Source organism: Hylobates moloch, unplaced genomic scaffold, assembly GCF_009828535.3.
Source record: "Hylobates moloch isolate HMO894 unplaced genomic scaffold, HMol_V3 SCAFFOLD_6, whole genome shotgun sequence".
In the NCBI taxonomy this organism is placed as follows: domain Eukaryota; kingdom Metazoa; phylum Chordata; class Mammalia; order Primates; family Hylobatidae; genus Hylobates; species Hylobates moloch.
This window is the reverse complement of record NW_026652281.1, coordinates 145,674,145-145,695,009: the sequence shown is the minus strand read 5'-3', so window position 1 is coordinate 145,695,009 and position 20,865 is coordinate 145,674,145. Positions and strand designations below refer to the sequence as shown.

The following is a 20,865-nucleotide window of genomic DNA, read 5'->3' as shown; positions in this document are numbered from 1 at the left end:
CCTCCCCATCATTTAGGAAACTAGCAGTGAGGTGATACCACCCTCACCGAGGACCAGTGGACTAGATGAAATCCCTAAAGAGATTTTGACATGAAACAAAATGAAAATGTGGGGGTCATAGATTATTTTTAATTTTTGTAAAGTAATACAGGAAAATCATATAATTGAGTCAAGTGTTTTTGAATGTCATCCTTTTTTGTTTTTTTGTTTGTTTGGTTTAACAGATTGGAAACCTCCACCTGCACAAACTGGATGAACTTGACTGCCTTGTAAAGGGCTTGCTGTATATAGACTCTGTCAGTTTCAATGGACAAGCCGAGTGCTATTATTTTGCTAATGCCTCAGAACCTGAGCGATGCCAAAAGATGCCTTTTAACCTGGATGATCCCTATCCACTGCTTGTAGTGAACATTGGCTCAGGAGTCAGTATTTTAGCAGTCCATTCCAAAGACAACTATAAACGAGTGACTGGGACAAGGTAGTGACCTTTTTGGTTGTATTGCTGCATTCACATTGTTTTATACATAGAAGTTATGAAAGTATAATAATGCCATTTTCACCAGTAAAAGAGCATGTATTTGCACAATAGCAAAATTTTTTTTTTTTTTTTTTAAGTGAAAGGGTGCCATGTTGCCCAGGCTGGTCTCGAACTTCTGAGCTCAAGCAGTCTGCCTGTCTCGGCCTCCCAAAGTGCTGGGATTACAGGCATGAGCCACCGCTCCCAGCCAACAGATAATGTATTTTTATAAGATGTGTATGTCAAGACTCAAACTGAAATTATTAAATGTTTGTTAGCATCAGTTGGGATCAAAATTTCCATAATGGTAAAAGTGAATTTTTATCTAGAATGAGTCTAGTAACGTTTTTTTCTAGAATTTAACCGGAGCATTTACTTGGAAGCAACAGTGTTCTATTGATTTTAAAACTTTATTATGTTTATGTTTTGTTCTTTTTTTCAAAGCATTTTTCTTCTTTACCTATTTTTTCACTTTTTAATAGATGTTAATATAAGTAAACCTCTAACTTGCCACGTGCTGGATAGATTACCATTTAAACTGCAGTATTGGGGAACATTGTAATTTATTCTTACAGGATGAATTAATGTGATTTCTTTTTGTGATAACGTTAATGTTCCAAATAGCCCACATACTTTTCTGTAATACCTGAAATACAAATAGGAAATAAAATTTAAAACTCATGATTCTTTTATGTATTTTATCAACGAGGTGAAGATTCCGGTTTAAGGAAAAAAGATTTTGGAATACTTTAGATTGATTTGTGAAAAAAACTCATTTTAATTTTAAAGTAGTAATTCTGTTTAAATTATACTTAAATTTAATTAGTACTTTATTTTTATGGTGGTTAAAAGTTCACCTCTATTGTAATTCTCTATGCCAAAGAATTACACACTACTATTACCTTCTTCAGTTAACTCTAAAAGAAGTTCAGTCTGTTAACTAAATCCAACAGTGATTCAGGGGTAGAACTTGCTAGAAATTTAGATGAGACTAGGGAGCAAAGGTTTAGAGTTTAGGAATTAGATATGATTTCATTCTGTGAGCATATCCAGAAGAATAATAGAAGCAAATAAATTTCTGTAATTGACATGTTGGCCAGCCGGACATAAATTTACTCATTGTATTTATGTGTAGGTCATGTTAAATGTTAATCTATCACATTGAATTGATTTCATCCATGTCAGGCCAAGTAAATAAGCCTTTCCCAAAATCATTTCTTGGAAACCATTTAAAATTACAAAGCTGGGCGTGGTAGTTAATGCCTGTAATTCTCACACTTTGGGAGGCCAAAGTGGAGGGTTGCTTGAGACCAGGAGTTCAAGACCAGCCTGGGAAACATAGTGAGACCCCCATCTCTACAAAAATATATACATATATATTAGTCCAATGTGGTAGTGTGCATCTGTAGTCTAGCTGCTGTGGAGGCTGGAACAGGAAGATTGCTTGAGCCCAGGAGTTCAAGGATGCAGTAAGCTATGATCATGGTCACTGCACTCCAGCCTGAGGGACAGAGTGAAACCTTGTCTCAAAAGAAAAATTACAGATTTTCTCTTTGTAATTAATATGGTACTGCTTTTTAACATTTATTCCTTTTTAATGCACACACAACAATTTATTTTTGGTAACTACAGAGTGTAAGGTATTAGGTGAAGACTTTGGGAGATATTTAATAGGTCTTTCCTTTCCTCATGTTTCCACCAAGTGATTTTTTTCTTTGGTTTATCCTTTGATCTAACAAGTTTGGTTTTACTAAACAATTTTTGTTGCCTTCATTATGTTATTTCAGCACTTAGCATTAGTCAAAGGTTCTTTTCTGTGTGTTTACTGAATACATGAATGATCCACCCTTTTACGTTAGAGAAAGAATACTGTGTATAAATGCAACTTAGCAAGTTTCTTTATTTTCTTTAGCCTTGGAGGGGGTACCTTTCTGGGTTTATGCAGTTTATTGACTGGCTGTGAAAGTTTTGAAGAGGCTCTTGAAATGGCATCCAAAGGTGATAGCACACAAGCTGACAAGCTGGTCCGTGATATTTATGGAGGAGATTATGAAAGATTTGGTTTGCCAGGTTGGGCTGTAGCATCTAGGTAAGTTTAACATTTGTGTTATTTAAGTTACAGAACTTAAGTAATTCAAGTTGTTTATGTTTTTGGAAAGCAATGTAACAGAAAGTTGTAAGGGTGCTTTCTCTTACCCATTTTAGGTTTCAAGTTTTGAACATTGATGTCATTTAAAAATTAAGTATACATTACGAAGTTTACCCTGAGTGCACCTTGTAAGAAACTTTTTTTTTTTTAATTTTTGAGTGTCCTTCCAGTGTTTCTCTATGCCAATACAAATACATATTTTTACTTTTCTCCCCATATACAAAAGGTAATCTACCATTATATGGCATACTATATATACTCTAAAGTATCCATATAGAAATCTTTACATGTTGTCCTTATTTTATACAGGTGTAGGATAAATTCCCAAAAGTTGGATTGCAAATGCATTTTTGAGATATTGTTAATTATGCAAAAGAGCGGTACTGTTTTTCACTCTCAGCAGCAGTAAATGAAAGCGCCTGTTTCACCAGTAGAGTGCTAACTTTTGCATTTTTGCTAATCAGATGGAGAAGTGGTATCTTTTTTTTTTTGTTTTGTTTTGTTTTTTTTTTGAGACGGAATCTTGCTCTGTCTCCCAGGCTGGAGTGCAGTGGCGCGATCTCGGCTCACTGCAAGCTCCGCCTCCCGGGTTCACACCATTCTCCTGCCTCAGCCTCTCCGAGTAGCTGGGATTACAGGCGCCTGCCACCACGCCCGGCTAATTTTTTGTATTTTTAGTAGAGATGAGGTTTCACCGTGGTCTTGATCTCCTGACCTCGGGATCCGCCCGCCTCGGCCTCCCAAAGTGCTGGGATTACAAGCGTGAGCCACCGCGCCCGGCCAGAAGTGGTATCTTAATGTAATTTTAATTTACATTTCTCCTACCAACACTGGGGTTAAGAGCCTTGCATATTTTATTTTCTGTGAGTTATTGTTCATGTTCTACTTTTCTGTTGGATTGTTATACAGTTGAATTTATCAGTCTTTTCTTTTATGGCTTCTGGATATTGATTCATAGTAAGTAAGTCTTCTACATTCCAAATATATAAAGGAATAAACCCTTGTTTTCTTCTGATATGTTAATGGTGGTATTTTTATACTTAAATCTTTGATTTACTTATAGTTTATCTTAGGGTATTTTGTGAGTTACAGATCATGCTTTCATTTTTCAGGGTTTTTTTTTGTTGTTTTTGGTTTTTTTTCTTTTTCAGAAGGCCCTAATGTCTAATAATCCATCTTTATTTCACTGATTTGAGATGGCTTTTTTACATATGCTGGCTTTTCATTCTGTTGATGTACCAGCATTATACTTTCAGCTTTATAGAGGCATAAAAAGTATGTTTTAATCTCTAGAAGGGCTAGTTTCACCCCTTTGCTTGAGTTTCTATATGAACTTGGCAAGCATTTTCTCTATGACAAAACGTTTTTTTGGAATCTCAGTAAGTTTACATATTAACTTAGGGACAAATGATAACTTTATAGTAAGTCTTGCTGTTGAAGAACTTAGCTTGTCTGTTTGTTTAAGGCTACTTTTGTGCCTTTCACACATTTAAAAAGGCCTCTCCAAATATGTCCATACATGGCTTTTTAAATTCAGTCCTAAATATTTTAAATTTACTGTTCTGTTGTCTATCAGTCTTGTCTCCCATTATGCTTCCTAACCATTGTTGCTTGTGCACCCCAAGTTCTTTGTCAGGGAATCCAGTGCCCTTTGATAGTGGAGTTTGTCTCACTCTTCAATAATATCTCCTGCCTCTCCCTCAGATGGAGACTTCACTCTGACCAAACATCTTGTGATTTCATAGATGTTTTCATTTCTCATTTCTTGTGCCTTTAACCTTTAGTTGCCTCTGCCTAAGATTTTCCTTCTCTTTTTTTTTTCTGGCTTTTTCTGGTCCTTTTGCTCTGAAAAGCCCTGCCTCATACCTTCTTAACTTTTTTCTCTTACCACTATAATAAAAGATATTTTTTTCTTTGTATTTCCATGGTTAGCCTTTGTTTGGGGTTAGCCTTTGTTTGTTTTTTTCCCTGTTACTGTTAGCGCTTCTCTTGCTGTCTTTTGAATCTAGGCCTGCATTGTCCATTACGGTAGCCTCTAGCCACATCAGGCACTTGGCATATGAGTGCCACATGTTGAATTGACGATATTTGGATATATTGGCTTAAACGAAATGTACAATTAAAATTAATTTCACATGTTTATTTTTACCTTTTTAATGTGGCTAATAGAACATATATGAAATTATATATTACTCGTATTTTATTTCTGTTGGACAGTGCTGCACTAGACTAAATCACTGTTTGAGGGACTATCTGTGTCTCCAGCACAAAGCTTGGTATGTCCTAAATGTTTCTTATGACTGAATGAAAAAGAATTTGAAGTTAAAGCTGAGATACTTTTGGAAACATTTTGTAATTTTGGCTTTGTTAATTTGTTTTGAATCAGGTTTAAATGAAGATATTTTAGTAATCTTTGCTTTCTTATAATAACTAACTATGCTTTTTTTGAGACGTCATTTTAACCTCACTTCTTTGAAAGGTATTACTTTACTCTTGCATAGATTTTTTTAGTCAGTTTGTTTTGATCTTATCCCTATGTGTTTCTACTTTTTGGTCCTAATTTTATAAAAAGATCCAGTTTGTAGATATATCTGTTAATACGTAAAATGTTGCTTGTTATCAGCAGATTTGACTTTATTTTTCATTTTTCTGCAGTTTTGGGAATATGATTTATAAGGAGAAGCGAGAATCTGTTAGTAAAGAAGATCTGGCAAGAGCTACTTTAGTTACTATCACCAATAACATTGGTTCTGTCGCACGAATGTGTGCTGTTAATGAGGTAAAAAAAAAAAACACAAGACTTGAATTATCAAAAATGTGAATTGGAGTCCCATGTACACCTAGCAGGGCTTCTTCACTTTCCCTAAGGAGGCCTCTGGGATTGAGATGTAGCCCATTAAATGCCAAGACTCATTAGATATATATGTTACGTACCCAGTTGCTATATTACTTTTAAAGAAAGTAGCAGATAATTCAAACTGAAATAGGAGAAATTGATTCCGAAATTTTTTTTCAGAAAAACACAACCTAAATCCCTTGAGGATGTAAAAGAAAGTTCTAAGCATAAGACATTTTGAGGTACTTTGTGAAAGCATTTTTTTTAGTCTTAATGTTGCATTTGGAAGGCAGCTATGCTCACCACTATACCACCAGTGCTTAATGTTGCATTTGATTAGTGAAATTCTTGGAAGTTTTCTTACTGCCCTCGGCTTCTTTACAGTGCTGCCTTGTTGCATATGGATCAAGCAGCATTGTACAGGGCTATGAAGGCATTGAGACCTGTTCTTCATGATATTTGAGTGGTGTTTATTGTTCCAAGAAAAGTGTGAAAAGCATATACTGTTAGATTGACCATATAGTTGGGACTCTTTGTTTGGAAGAGAATATATATATATTTAATTCTAGCTTCCTTATATAATAATAGATATATTTGCCCATTTAATTTTTATAAATATCAAATACTTTAAATGGATTGGGAAGTATGCTTTTCGAAGGAACCCTTCATTTGTTCATTCATTCATTTATTCATTGAGTAAATATTTACTGATTACCAGATGCCAGACATTGTTCTGGGTATTTAGAATATATTAATGAAGAAAACAAAGATCTGGCTTTGTGAAGCTTGCATTCATTCTAGTGACATATTAAGTAAATTGTGTAGTGTGTATTAGGTGATAAATGCTATTTTTTAAAAAGAGACCATCAAACAGGATAAAGAGGATTGGGAATAGGGCAGAGAGTGGTAGAGGACAAATTGCCAAGTAATTGAGTGGTTAAAGGAAAGCTTTATTGAAAATGTGATTCTTAGGCAGAGATTTGAAGGAGGTGAGGGGGAAAGACCTCCTCATGTATGTAGACATTTTGGGGAGAAAGCTTCCAGCAGAGAGAACAAATATGCAGATCCTCTGAATTATTCTGTATTTAAATCCAGAACTTGATCTCATCAGTTTTTTAATAACTTAGAAACTTAAGTGTTAGTTGGTTGATGGAGTTACTAGTAGGCCATGTTGGGAGCTGACAACAATTTGAGACCTTTATTCTTAGCCCTCTATGTCTAAATTTCCACTGACCAATTGAGTTAACAATAATTTAGGCCATGGTTTACAGTATCCCAACTTATGTACGAAGATTTCTACTCAAAAGTCAATATGTTGTGAGAGTCGAAGTAAGTTTTCTGGTGATTCAAACACCAGTTCCCCTGTCTAAGGTTTCCTAATCATGGAGATATCTAAGAAACCAAATTAGTGTGGAATCTTTGCAGAGAGAGAATGATTTGATGAATCAGGCAAGGGACGAAGAAAGAATGCTAGAATCCTAGGGGAATGCACATGCCAGTACCCCAGTCAGTATTACTCTCCAATTCTATAGAATCCACAGTTGCATGTCATTGTTCAACATGCATTGCAATGTGTGGGCCAAGTTTGCTACGTATCAACTAAATGCGTTTTATAGTACTACCATGTTTTGTTTTGTTTTTTTAAATCACATCATTAATGTATCTCCAAATGACTTTGTAAGGGGGCTATTTATTGGCCATTTTCAAAAACAAATCTCACCTGAAATCATCTGCGAGGGTCTTTCTGGATCCTTTTTTTAAAAGTAGACTTTATTTTTTAGATCAGTTTTAGGTTCATGTAAAATTAAGTGGAAAACTCAGTGAGTTCCCATATACTACCTTCCATACGCACACAGCCCTCTTCCATCCTCAGCATCCCATAGTAGAGTGATCATGTGTTACAGTCCATAATCCTGTGCACACATCATCATCACCCAAAGTCCATAATTTAGGGTTCTCTCTTGGTGTTACACGTTTTGTGGATTTTGGATGATGTGTGCAGAACTAATTTTTAAATACTCAGGATTATACAGCTGTATGCCAGGAATGTAGTAGGTATTATACTAATAAAGGGTAGTTGTTGTTTACATTTTTAAATAAATATTTTGAAACCTTTTATATTGTAAAATCTGTTATTTTTACAAGTTTTTTCTTTGTTCTTTTCTTTTAGAAAATAAACAGAGTTGTCTTTGTTGGAAACTTTTTACGTGTCAATACCCTCTCGATGAAACTTTTGGCATATGCACTGGATTACTGGTCAAAAGGTCAACTAAAAGCATTGTTTCTAGAACATGAGGTATGGTAGGAAAATGTTTTTTGTGAATTTTAATAGCATGTTTTTTAAGAGACAGGGTCTTGCTCTGTCACTCAGGCTAGTGGCACAATGATGGCTTACTACAGCCCCTTCCTCCTGGGCTCAGCAATCCTCCCACCTCAGCCTCCCAAGTAGCTGGGACCACAGGTATGCACCACTATGCCCAGCTAATTTATTTTTATTAATATTTTTTATGGAGACAGGATCACTCTTTGTTGCCCAGGCTGGTCTGGAACCCCTGGCCTCAAGCAATCCTTTATAGGTCTGAGCCACCGTGCCGAGCCTTAAGTAGTAGAATATTGGTTCCTTCACTTCAGTTTCAGTTGTGGGGAAGAGAATTACAATAACCTGTTAAGCACCCCCAAATTTTTTTGTATTCATTTACTACATGCAGTTAAATTCTGATCTGAGCAATTATCAGTCCACATAATGTTTTGGATTAACTTGCATCATTTTGTGATCAAAGTCAAATGGCTGTATCATTACATATTAGTAACAGATTCAAATTATTCTGCTCTTAAAAGCTTCCATGTCTCATTGTCACTGCTCACACAATACAAATAAGAATGGTGTGCCCTTGTGCAATTCCACATGGCATGCAGTGAGAGTGTCAGGCACAGCCACAGGAAGTTAGTTTGTTTATTAAGTAAAGGGGAGAGGGTGCAGAATTGCTATTACAGTCCTGGAAGCTTTAGTGTCTAAAGGCCACACTTTTAGAATACATATTTCAGTGTGAGCTTATAGGCCCAGCTACTCAAGAGGCTGAGATGGGAGGACCACGTGAGCCCAGGAATTCAAGGCCAGCCTGGTCAAAATAGTGAGACCGTGTCTCTAAAAATAATAATAAATAAAAATACGTATTTCAAAGGTGTGTAGATAATCAAGAATACAGATTCAGAAAATTTTTTATAATAGCTAACAACGCAGAAATTGGTAGGTTTCCAAATATTATTAAACAAATATATTGTGCATAGTTGTGTGTTCTCAAGTGGTTAATATTATATGCTAACTTAAAAGCTGTACTACATAACAGTTATTTTTAAATTATACAGGGATACTTTGGAGCAGTTGGTGCACTTCTTGGGCTGCCAAATTTCAGCTAAAGCATCAGGTCTCTCTCTCTGCTAATAAATGTCATCCAAGAGGAACTAAAACCAGAGGCATTATTACTGCATTGTTTGTCACTGGGAACCAAAGGATAAAAGAGTAGCATAAGCTGCTGAATGTTGCCATATTAAAGGAGAGAACTTGGTAACGTGAAGTATTTCTCATTGGAATGCTTTCCTTTTTGTATATAGCCAGTGTTAAATCCTTAAATGCAATACAGCCTCTGATTATTGAGCTTCCTCTTAAAAAGATTTTTAAATTTTATGTAGCCAGCATTGCAGTACTGTATGCTCAAACACAAATCTTAAAGTCTCGGAAATGTTTAGCTTATGAAAATAATCGACTGAATATTTGTTACAAGTCTGTTTTATGTGTTTGGATTACTAGTGAGCAGAAAATAACATACTCTGTATTCAAAATTACTGAAATGGCAATCAAAGATAATCATTTTTATGTGATTTTAGAAATGTTAAGGCAATACTATTAATTATTGTACGTTTTTTTTTAACGTATCACCCAAAGCATGTATGTGATCTTTCCCTATTAGTGTCTTTTTCTCAAATGCCATAATTAACTGAAATACTATTATTAAATTTTCATGAGAATTCTAAAATGAATCCTGGGAAATGCATGTTTGGTGATGTTGTACTTTCTGTATTTTACAGGAATTAGTCAATACATGTTGAAATGTTTAACATTTTAAGATTGGAGGCTTAATTACTGGGAGTCTGTCTAATGAAGTCCTGGGACTATTGTAATGGAATATGATTTGAGTTCACTGTGCTCTTTTTGTTTGTTTTGGTCATATATACATTCAAAACTTTTAAAACAACCACAATAACATTAATAATAGAAAATTCATATGGAAATATTCACAATCTAGTCACTGAAAAATGGGAAAACCTCTACCATGCCTTATTATTACCTTTTGCTGTTTGAGGAGCCAGAAATAGAGGTGCAGTTAGAGGAAGGTCACTTTTTCCAACAAAACCCACTCCATAGCCATGTGGATTTTTATCCAAAGGCTCAACAGCCAGAGGGAGTGGTGAGAACTGATAACTCAAATACTGTTATTGGCAAGGGTTTGAAATGCGTAAGAACCTAGGAGGGAAAGGAAGATTGAGAAACATAGGAAAAGGGGAAGAGAGGGTGAGTGTCACCAAGGTCCAATCTCCATTTATAAAAATACTGCAAAACCAGGAGTTGATTGTAGAAGTGCCCATGATCCATGGCAGGAGTAAATCTCTCCACCTCCTATAACTCTCTGAAGACTCTAGAGTTGGAGCAAGTCTTCCATTTGCTTCTTACCCCTTAAAAGAATACCTTCCACTTCCCAACAGCTCCCATCAAGGGACCCCAAAAGGCCACCATGCTCTGATTTCACACTTTCTTTCCTATTCCCCTTGCCTGAATCTGGAGTGGGGTTGAGCCCTCTGCCCTCAACCTTAAGATTTAGGAAGTTCTTTCCCCAACTGTTTAACTTGGAAAGGGAAATAATGAGTCTGAATTTTGAAGTTCTGAATGCAAATTCCACTCAGCAGAGGCAATGTTATTAATGTACATAGGGACAGTGGAATGAATTTTAATAGATTCTATCCAAAAGGGTTTGTTCCTCTTATTTCCTCTATGTAGGAAGATGTGTCTTGGGCAACTTTATCAGTGTCAATGGAAAAATGATAGGCACTACAATGAAATGGCAGGATGCCAATATGAGATCTTTCAGGAATAATAATAAATACAGTTTGTTTGCATAAAATAAACTAGCTTAAATAAGAAAGTTTTCAATGACAGTGATAGTGTTCATTTGTAAGAGATAGTTCTAGAACCTCACTGTCCAGTGCAGTAGCCACTACCCATATGTAGCTGTTGAGCATTTGAAATGTGGTTAGTCCAAATTGAGATGTGCTCTAAGTGTAAAATATACACTGGTTTTGAAGACTAAGGACGATAAAAGGTTAAATATCTCCTAATTTTTTGTATTGATTACATGTTGAAATGTTAACATTGGAAATACTGGGTTAAAGAAAAATATACAATTAAAATGAATCTTGGCCAGGTGTGGTGGCTCATGCCTGTAATCCCAGCACTTTGAGAGGCCAAGGTGGGCGGGTCACCTGAGGTCAGGAGTTCGAGACTAGCCTGGCCAGCGTGGCAAAACCCTGTCTACTAAAAATACAAAAATTAGCCAGGCGTGGTGGTGCACACCTGTAGTCCCAGCTACTCGGGAGGCTGAGGCAGGAGAATCGCTTGAACCCAGGAGGAGGAGGAGGCTGCAGTGAGCTGAGATTGTGCCACTGCACTCCAGCCTAGGCGACAGAGTGAGACTCTGTCTCAAAAAAAACAAAAAAAATCATCTGTTTCCAATTATTTTTAAATGTGCTTACTAGAAAAGATAAAATCACACATGGTTCACATTTTATTTCTATTAAGACAGCAGTGTTAAGAACATAGAGCTTTGAGGCATTGTGGTATTAGAACCAAATCTATTTACCACAGTGAGCTTACAGGGAGTTACTTGAGATCTTAATAAAAAGTTATAATCTTTGGCAGCCTTCATTATGATGTTGTGTTCTTATTATTCCAGTAATTCTAGATTACATATGGGAAAAGCTAAGAGCCACAGTGGTGAGATGGTTGCTCACTCTAGCAGGTAATTTCAGTTTGAAAGGATAAAATATATGAATCATAGTTCCACATTAACCAAAGTACAGTGATGAAATAACTTAGACTCTGACCATTCCATTTTTTCTTAAAGACTGCCCTAAATCTATAGATGCTAATACAGTATTTGCCACAGGTATAAAACTTGTAGTTACTATCATTCAATTAAGATTCTTATCTGTACAGATATACAAATCAGAAACTTTTAAAATAAATTGAACTAATGGAATTTTGGATCAGATATTTAGTCACTACAACGGAAATGTTAAAGCAACGAACATGAAGTCATTGTAGGGTTTTAAAATGGCTACTGACTGACATGAATTCAGAGTTTCAAACAGTCTAAATTCTAAAAACTTACCTTTACATGCTTTTCCTCCTAAATAACCACTCTTATAATTCATACATTCATGTCTTTAGGTAAAGAAAACTGAATTTTAAACACTTGAGGCTGGGTGCAGTGGCTCATGCCTGTAATCGAATATAAGAACTTGAGTATAAAATTTGAAAACTACATGGATCTCTTGATAGTCTACTGAAAACTCTCTATTAAGTAAAACTGTGGTCTGTAAAAAAAAAAAAAAAACCCATAGTGATACGTACCTTGTGTAATGTAAACAATTTTTCAAGCTCTTTAAAGTACATCTAAACTTACTGGTAATGTATAGAAGTCAATTTTATCCCCAAGCATTTCTACTTCCTAAACCATTAGCAAGAGACTCAAAACAACTTCACTAAACTATTGGACCTCCAGTGTTAACTTGCCAACATAAAAATCTGAAAAGCTTTGTAATCACTATCAAAAATACAAAAGAGAGAATAAATTCCCAGGTAAACGGCTTTACAGATTTTGGAACTATTATGCTTTTGTTTACTAAATATTGATCCTTGTAGTAATTTGCAGTATTGCCTCAGACTCCCACAAAGTTTCAAAATAGCTCATCTATTAGATTCCTGTAACATTTATGTGGGATAAACGTGGTTTTGTTGCTGTTGTTCATAATAGAATAAAATACGTAGCTTTGATGGTTCAGGTGTAATACAAAGAAATAACTATGTTTGGGCCTGAGATAAATGTGGTAAAGCAAGAACACAGAGATGCTGTAATGATGAGTGAGTTTTATAGCATTACTGAGGACCTGAAAACTTGCTGCCAAGGACACTTTGAAGGTTTTGTTGGCCAGAAGAAGTGTCTCTGGAATCCCACTCCTAGCTCTTCCTTGAATATTTGAAAAGAATTAGATAAGGGCCATGGGGACCCAGGTCACCCCACCTCTTCTTTTCAGTTTGGCTACAACATTGGAGTCATCAGTGCTCCTGAGACAATCATATAGGACTTTCTCAATTACACTTCGAAAGCGAGGTTAGAAGACTCTCCCTCTGAGGTGTTGCTCATGTCCCCCTGGCCCTTGTCTGTGGCTATCTTCCCCAGTGGTGGTATGATTGGCTCCTTTCTGTTGCACTCTTCATCAACCACTTTGGCAGTTGCAATTCAGTGCTTATCATCAATTTGTTGGCTATCACTGGTTGCCTTACAGGATTCTGCAAAAAAGCTGAGTTAGGTTGAAATGCTGATCCTGGGCCACTAGATTACTGGCTTGTAATGCGGACTCTGCACAAGTTTTGTGCCCATGTACATTGGAGAGATCTCGCCTACTCCCCTTTGGGGTACCTTTAGTGCTCTCAACCAGCTGGGCATCATTGTTGGTATTCTAGAGATCCAGATCTTTGGTCTGGAGTTCATCTTGGGGTCTGAAGAGCTATGCCCAGTGATACTGGGCTTTACCATCCTTCCAGCTGTCCTATAAAGTGTAGCCCTTCCATTTTGCCCTGAAAGTCATAAGTTTTTGTTCATTAACAGACAGGAAGAGTACTAATGAGATCCTTCAGCAATTGTAGGGGACTCAGGATGTGTCCCAGGACATCTAGGAGATAAGAGTGCTAGGATGATACAAGAAAAGCAAGTCACTGCACTGGCGCTCTTTAGAGTACCCAGCTACCAACAACCCACTGTCATTTCCATCATGCTCCAGCTCTCTCAGTAGCTCTCTGGAATCAATGTTGTCTTCTGTTACTCAATGAGAATCTTCAAGGATGCAGGTGTTGAGAAGCCAATCTATAGATTAGTGCAGGAGTGGTTAATATTATCTTCTTGACTGTAGTCTCTCTGTTTCTGATTGAAAGGGCAGGAAGACTTTACATATGATAGGTCTTGAGGCATTGTGTTTTGTTCTGTCCTCATGATTGTTTCTTTGTTATTAAAGGATGAGTATGGTGGGATGTGCTTTGTCTATAGTGGGGATATCTTGGTCTTTGTGGCCTTCTCTGAAGTTGGACCAGGCCCCATTCCCTGGAATACTGTGGCCACACTCTTCAGTTTGCAATAGCAGTGGCTGGTTGCTCCAACTGGACCTCCAACTTTCTGGTTGGATTGCTCTTCCTGAACAATTATCTAGTTTAAGTGTGTTGTTGCTTTAGGGTCATGGCATGCTTATGTATTGCTGTTACCATCTGACCATGGTACTATGCCAAGTTCTCTTAGGGGACCTGAATCTTTCCAGTAGACCACATTTGAGATAGTGTGAGTCAACTGGGCACAGTTCCAACAATCCAAAATACATACGTACTTCACTGAAGCAGATCTCATGATTCCATTAACTGCATTTCTAAAATTGGACTTTGAGCAGCCAATTTCTAAGGATTAAAAAGAAACTTTAATGCATTGTAGACCTCTGTACACAGAAAAATCTTTGTAACTTTTGGGCTTAATTTTCATTCTTAAAAAATCTGGTAACTTTTTCAAATGCAAGGAGCGCTGTTAGTTTGCTGTGAGGCTAGGCAAAGAACACAAGATATAGAATTTCCCATCACCACCACCCTGACCCCGCGAGAAGATTGCCTTTTAATTAGAGACTTGTAGAACTAGTGCCTTTTAAGTTCTACACTCATCTTTTCCAAAGACTATTAGTAAACTTGCCATGTAGTTTGACATGGCAGTTCCTTGCTCAGCTACTTTAAATAAATTTGGAAATTAGGTGGTCTCTTAGTTTGGGTAAAGTCAGTACTATTGCCAGTAATATACATGGTAATTGAAAGCTCTTAAAGTGGTTTAGATTATTTGCCAAATATTAGACTCTATAAAAATTTCTGAGGTTTTTTTTTCTTTTACCTTTGAGTGTACATGTGATTGCTATAATGTAAATACCAGTCCATTAAAGACTGTTTCTATAAGCAGAATGATGCAGCACAAAGTGAAAAGGTTTTCCTCTTATTCCAGCAGTATTCTTGCCTTCAAAGAGTAGTCCATTACATCTTGCCTTGATTTTTAAGGTTGTTTTCTTGGATGGAAAGCTTAACTGGATGGTAATTTCCATGTGTTCTTCATAACCACTCTGTATATTATAAGCAAAATTTTGTCATATTTTATTGCATCTTTGTCTGTTGAGCACTTTATGCATTGTAGTCTATTGCATTTGAGAATGTAGTTTAGAAATTCTTTCACTGTTTAAAGCCATGTGACAACGATAGAGGATAATGAAAACGAGTGTACATTATTTTGAATTTGACTGTTTTATGGTGGGTGTAAACAAAACATTAGAAATGTATTATCTTTTTGTGATAATACTCTCTGACCTCACTTAAAATGATCTGCCATGAGGTATCCATGATAAAGTTTATGTTTGTTTCTATCATCATATCTGATGATTATCATCTCAGAAAATAGTGTGTTTTATCTATATTACTGCGTCTTTTCAACATTTAAGAGAATAATTGTCTTCTGGTTTCTACTGAGCCTAGTAATAATCACTAAAGACCTTAAAAAGTGAGTAATTCTTTCCTTCTGTGAAGAGTATTTGGATAGCCCATTCACAACAATGGTGGTGTGAAAATGAATCATCCCAGCTTTTCTGACATATCTAAATTTTGAATAATTAATTTCCACTTCCAAAAAGTTCAAATGTTTTCTTAAAGCAGTCACTACTATTTGCATTAGTCCTGTATATTCAGTGAATGTGAGGTCATGTTTGGTATTGTATTAGAAGTAGTGTTGGTCACTGGTCTTGCCTCTTTGAACATTATTTTCGTTTGTAAAATGAGGGAGTTGGTTTGTTATGATGGGAAGTGAGTCAGTTTTCAGGGTCCTGAGAAAGTTGCTTCATTCATGGCTGTGTTTGGGATAACTAAAGTAATTTTTTTTTTCAGGTATTTGATGTCATGTTTTGGAGTTAATATTTAGTGCTTATATAATTTTAAGTTATTACATAATTTTTATTGGTATATTTTGTAGGTACTAGATATTAGATTCTCACCAAACCAGTAGAATGGTATTCTGTCTTAATATGTCATTGCCTGTAATGGCCAGGTAGATATACCTTAAAGTAATATGAAAGGTTTTATATGTATATTAAAATGTTTGTACTTTTAAATCTGTAAAGGTTATCTGGAATTTTTACTGTGTTAACTTCAGAATTATATGGGCATTATGACTTTTTCATTGTACAAAAAAAATTATTCATAAATGTTGGAATACAGATGTTCCTTGACTTATGATAGGGTTATGTTCCAGTAGACCCATTGTAAAGTGAAAATACCGTGAGTTGAAAATACATTTAATATGCCTAACCTACTGAACATCCTAGCTTAGCCTAGCCTATCTTAAATGTGTTCAGAACACTTAACGTTGGCCTTTCCCTGGGCAAAATCATCTAATACAAAACCTATTTTATAATGAAGTGTTTAATATCTCAAATAAGAGTATTGTACCACATATCGTTAGCCCAGGATAATATCAGAATACGAAATTTGAAGTACAGTTTTTAACTGAATGTGTATTGCTTTTGCCCCATTTTAAAGTTGAAAAACCATAAGTCAAACCGTTGTTAAGTCAGACTGTTTGTGTTACATATATTTGGGATTTTTTAGTGGCCCTTTTTAGAAAGCTGTTTCTTATTTCTGATCATTGTGAGTGGGGATAGATGTGGGAAGAACCATGTCTCTACTAAAAATACAAAAAATAGCCAGGCTTGTTGGCACACACCTATAGTCCCAGCTACTCGGGAGACGGAGGAAGGAGAATCGCTTGAACCGGGAGGCAGAGGGCAGATCATGCCACTGTATTCCAGCCTGGGCAATAGAGTAATACTCTGTCCCAAAAATGAATGAATGAATGAATGAATGTACTATGAGCTGATACTGGGATTTCAGGTACCACAGTTTGTGCTGAATGGTATGTTTGGGGTAAATCAGTTTTTTTTCTTATAGAATTTCGGTGTTTTTGCTGCAACTGCCACTAATTTTGCATTTAAAAGAACAAAAGAGGAATGTATTTTTCAAAGGAGTGAATGAGGTTAAAATCAAGATTTTGAATGGTATAAATATGCAACTAATTCAATTGTAGGATATTATTAAATTTTTTATTTCTAAACATGTTTCTTTCATACATTGCAGTGCTTACAGTTCCAATAGCTTTCCAAGAAAACATTTCCATGTTTGCATTATTTGTAAAGTATACATAAATAATGTAAAGTGATTTGGGATTATCTCAAGTTTACATTGTTTGTCTGAATTTCATCGATGTCGTACCTGGCTCAGTCAATAGTTGTCACAGGTATTAAGCCATCTTGGAATTTGCCACTTTTTTCTGGGGAGCCTGTTTTAGTTTAGTTTACAGCATTTAGAAATAGAAGGTAACTTTATAGAAGTAACACCAGTATCCTAGTCTGCTTGCCCCGAATATAATTAATAGTATTAGGATGTAAGTGATATTAAGATGGTTTTTATTATTTTTTATACACTGTGTGCTTTTACTTTTTATTTAAACTACAGCTAAAAACTGATTTTTTAACTAAAATCGAATGGCGTTTATCTTAATGACCAGTTATTGACCAAATCATACTCAGAAGATGTTATTATGTCCCAATCTAAGGAATCCTTTAATTTGGGGATTAATTTTACTTACACATGCCATTTCAGTTTAAGTTGCCTCGTTCTATTACATCATTCTTGTCAAGTCTAAGCTTTATCATGTCTGAATTCTTTAACACTGAATCTGTGATGTAAAAATGTATGATGTGCCATAAATTTTATTCATAACAAACTAAGTTATAGCCTATTGTAATCTGTAAAACATTTCTTGTAAATTACCTAATTTATTTTTTCATTTATGTACAGTATCTTATGTAAATTTGAAAAATGTTTGCCATGGCGCATTCTGTAAACATTCCCGTATTCCTTTACTTAATGCTTATTTGCATGAAGGTAACTTGGGTTTTGCTTGTTTGTATTGGATAACCATTAAGCCAACTTCAGTTTCTCTGCCTTTTTTTCTGTAGTTTAACCGTTTCTAATTTTGTTCATATTCTAAATAGATGTTAGAATCATACTTTTTTCTACTTTCTAAATAAATTATCTAAGTTGTTTACTATGTGTACCTTTTTATTATTTACCTTACATATTCCTACATTTTCATTTTGATTAAGTGCAAGGTTGTGGTTAGTTCCGTGAGAGCAAGAACTTTGTAAAGTCTTGTTCACCTCTAGATCCCCAGTACCTGGCACAGAGAAGGCATTGATGAAATTTAGGACTTGCATTTATTAAGATGTGAAAACTTGCCCCCTTGAGACCATGTTATCCTGCATCAGAAATGATTGTTGTTGGCCTTTTTGGTTTTGGGGGTTTTTTTTTGGTTTTTTTTTATAGTCTCTTTGTAGACTGAGCTGGTATGTAGTGGTGCAGTCATAGCTCACTGCAGCCTCAGCCTCCCAACTAGCTGAGACTACAGGCATGCACCAGCATGCCTGGCTATGGTTTTGTTTGTTGGTTAGGTGTTCGTTTCGTTTTGTTTGTGTGGTTGTGTGGTTGTGTGTGTGTGTGTGTGTGTGTAAATGGGGTTTCGCCATGTTGCCCAGGCTGTTCTCAAAACTCCTGGGCTCAAGTGATCCACCCACCTTGGCATCCCAAAGTGCTGGGATTACAGGCTTTATGGAGTATGTGAGATGTTTTGATACAGGCATGCATGTGAAATAAGCACATCATGGAGAATGGGGTATCCATCGCCTGTTAAGTTTGTTTAAAAAAACATCTTAATATGTGAGGCAGTAAGTTGGAAACTTGACGGCTGTGTTTTCAAATTGTATGATTGTCATGGCTCCAGGCATAGTTTTCAAATCATATTATTGTCTTTACTTGGAGCGTATAGGAATGGTTGAAAACATGAACATGACTACCATGTGACATGTGAAGTACCTGTCCTTTATTTAAAAATCAGCAAGAACTAGGATGAAAAAAATGTAAGATCTGGACTAAAGGAGAACATGATGCAGTATGGAAGAGATTTGAGGTGTAGTTTAGCTATTCAAATGTAGAAAGTACTGCTGTTGCAAGCACTTAGAAATACGCTCCTGAAGAGCAAACATTCAAGGCTACACACTTAAGTCTTTCATTTAAATAAACTTTCCAAGGAGGGAAAAGTCTGTACTGGAGTCAATACACAGTGCTATATAAATTTTGAAAGTGGCCAGGAGCAGTAGGTCACACCTACAATCCCAGCACTTTGGGAAACCAAGGCAGGTGGATCACTTGAGGCCAGGAATTCAAGACCAGCCTGGCCAATGAGGCAAAACCCCATCTTTACTAAAATTACAAAAGTTAGCTGGGTGTGGTGGCTCACATCTATAGTTCCAGCTACTGGGGAGGCTGAGGCATGAGAATCACTTGAACCCAGGAGGTGGAGGTTGCAGTGAGCCAAGATCGTGCCACTGCTCTCCAACCTGGGTGACAGAGTGAGACTCTGTCTCAAAAAAAATGAATTTTGAAAGCAGGATGTCTGCTTTCTATGATATAGTCCTTAATGAGTGTATTGTGTATTGAACAAACTTTAATATTTCTGCATCTAAAAATCTATTGATCATTTTCTATGGTAATACTATAAGTTCCTATTTTAAGATATTCCTGTGCATCTGGTTTTGGTAGGTGGAGAGGAGTTTAAGATTTGACTTTTTCCCTAAAGTAAACCTGGAAAACCTGACTAGCTTCCGGAATTTACATCCTTTTCATAGAAAATTGGTACTTTCTGATAGTTTTTAATGTTACCCAGAGGTTAACAATACCCCAAAAGTGCAGTTGACCACATGTTTAGGTAAGTAAGTGCTTATCCCCAGCCAGGGCTTTAAACATAACCTTTACAGTTTCTGGAAACAGTAGCAAAAATTACCAAAACTATGAAGGCATATTCTTTTTGATTTAAGCCCATTTTGCTCATTTTCTTCTAGCAAGAGTTTGGAGTCCAGCCAACCCAGATTTCTTTGAAAACAAACACAAAACATTAAATGATACCACCAAAAGAATTCAAGCACCTGGCCGGTCACAGTGGCTGATGCGTGTAATCCCAACACTCTGGGAGACCCAGGCAGGTGGATCATGAAGTCAGGAGATCAAAACCATCCTGGCTAACACGGTGAAACCCTGTCTCTACTGAAAATACAAAAAAATTAGCCAGGCGTGGTGGCCGGCACCTGTAGTCCCAGCTACTTGGGAGGCTGAGGCAGAAGAATGGCGTGAACCCAGGAGGCGGAGCTTACACTGAGCCTAGATCCATGCGACTGCACTCCAGCCTGGGTGACCGAGTAAGACTCCGGCTCAAAAAAAAAAAAAAAAAAAAGAATTCAAGCAGCTGAACTTGAAAAAAGTAACTTGGCCCTCCCTATCTGTGAGTTCCACATCTATGGATTCAGCCAACTGTGAATTGAAAACATTTGAAACAAAAAATAATACCACAATAAAAATAATATATGGAAGCTTGATAAGAATACATGGACACAAAGGGGAACGACAGAAACTGGGGCCTACTTGAGGTTGGAAGCTGGGAGGAGGGATAGGATCAGAAAAATATCTATTGGGTACTAGGCCTAGTACTTGGGTGATGAAATAATCTGTACAATAAACTCCTGTGTCATGAGTTAATCTGTATAACCTGCTCATGTACCCTGGAACCTAAAATAAAAGTTTAAAAAATAATGCAAATAAAAAATACAGTGTAACAGCTATTTGCAGTGTATTCGGTATTAAAAATAAGGATAATTTAAAGTATATGGGAGTTACCTAGCAAGCAGACTCAGAAGGGGAAAAAAAAGCATGTAGGAGGATGTGTAGGTTATATACAAATACTACACCACTTTATATAATGGACTTGAGCATTTACGAATTTTAGTATCTGCAGAAGTTCCTGGAACCAATCTTCCATGGATAGAGAGACAATTGTACATTATATAGCAGCTTTTTTA

The 20,865-nt window shown here is 36.3% G+C and overlaps 1 protein-coding gene and 1 pseudogene across 4 annotated transcripts in view; both read left to right on the top strand.

The window, feature by feature from the left end:
• Nucleotides 1–12,171, top strand: part of PANK3 (pantothenate kinase 3) — a 211,112-nt gene extending 198,941 nt beyond the window's left edge. For 3 of the 4 annotated variants that reach the window (XM_032158590.2, XM_058440125.1, XM_032158591.2), the window contains exons 3-7: nucleotides 225–478; nucleotides 2,430–2,606; nucleotides 5,322–5,445; nucleotides 7,673–7,798; nucleotides 8,869–12,171. In XM_032158590.2, coding sequence (XP_032014481.1) covers nucleotides 225–478; nucleotides 2,430–2,606; nucleotides 5,322–5,445; nucleotides 7,673–7,798; nucleotides 8,869–8,919 — 732 coding nt within the window. In that variant the 3' untranslated portion in view covers nucleotides 8,920–12,171. Of the gene's footprint in view, nucleotides 1–224; nucleotides 479–2,411; nucleotides 2,607–5,321; nucleotides 5,446–7,672; nucleotides 7,799–8,868 lie in introns of all 4 variants that reach the window. The other variant, XM_058440126.1, reaches the window with a different exon arrangement.
• LOC116471828 (solute carrier family 2, facilitated glucose transporter member 3-like) lies at nucleotides 9,834–17,992 on the top strand (annotated as a pseudogene).
• Nucleotides 17,993–20,865: the final 2,873 nt, after the last annotated feature.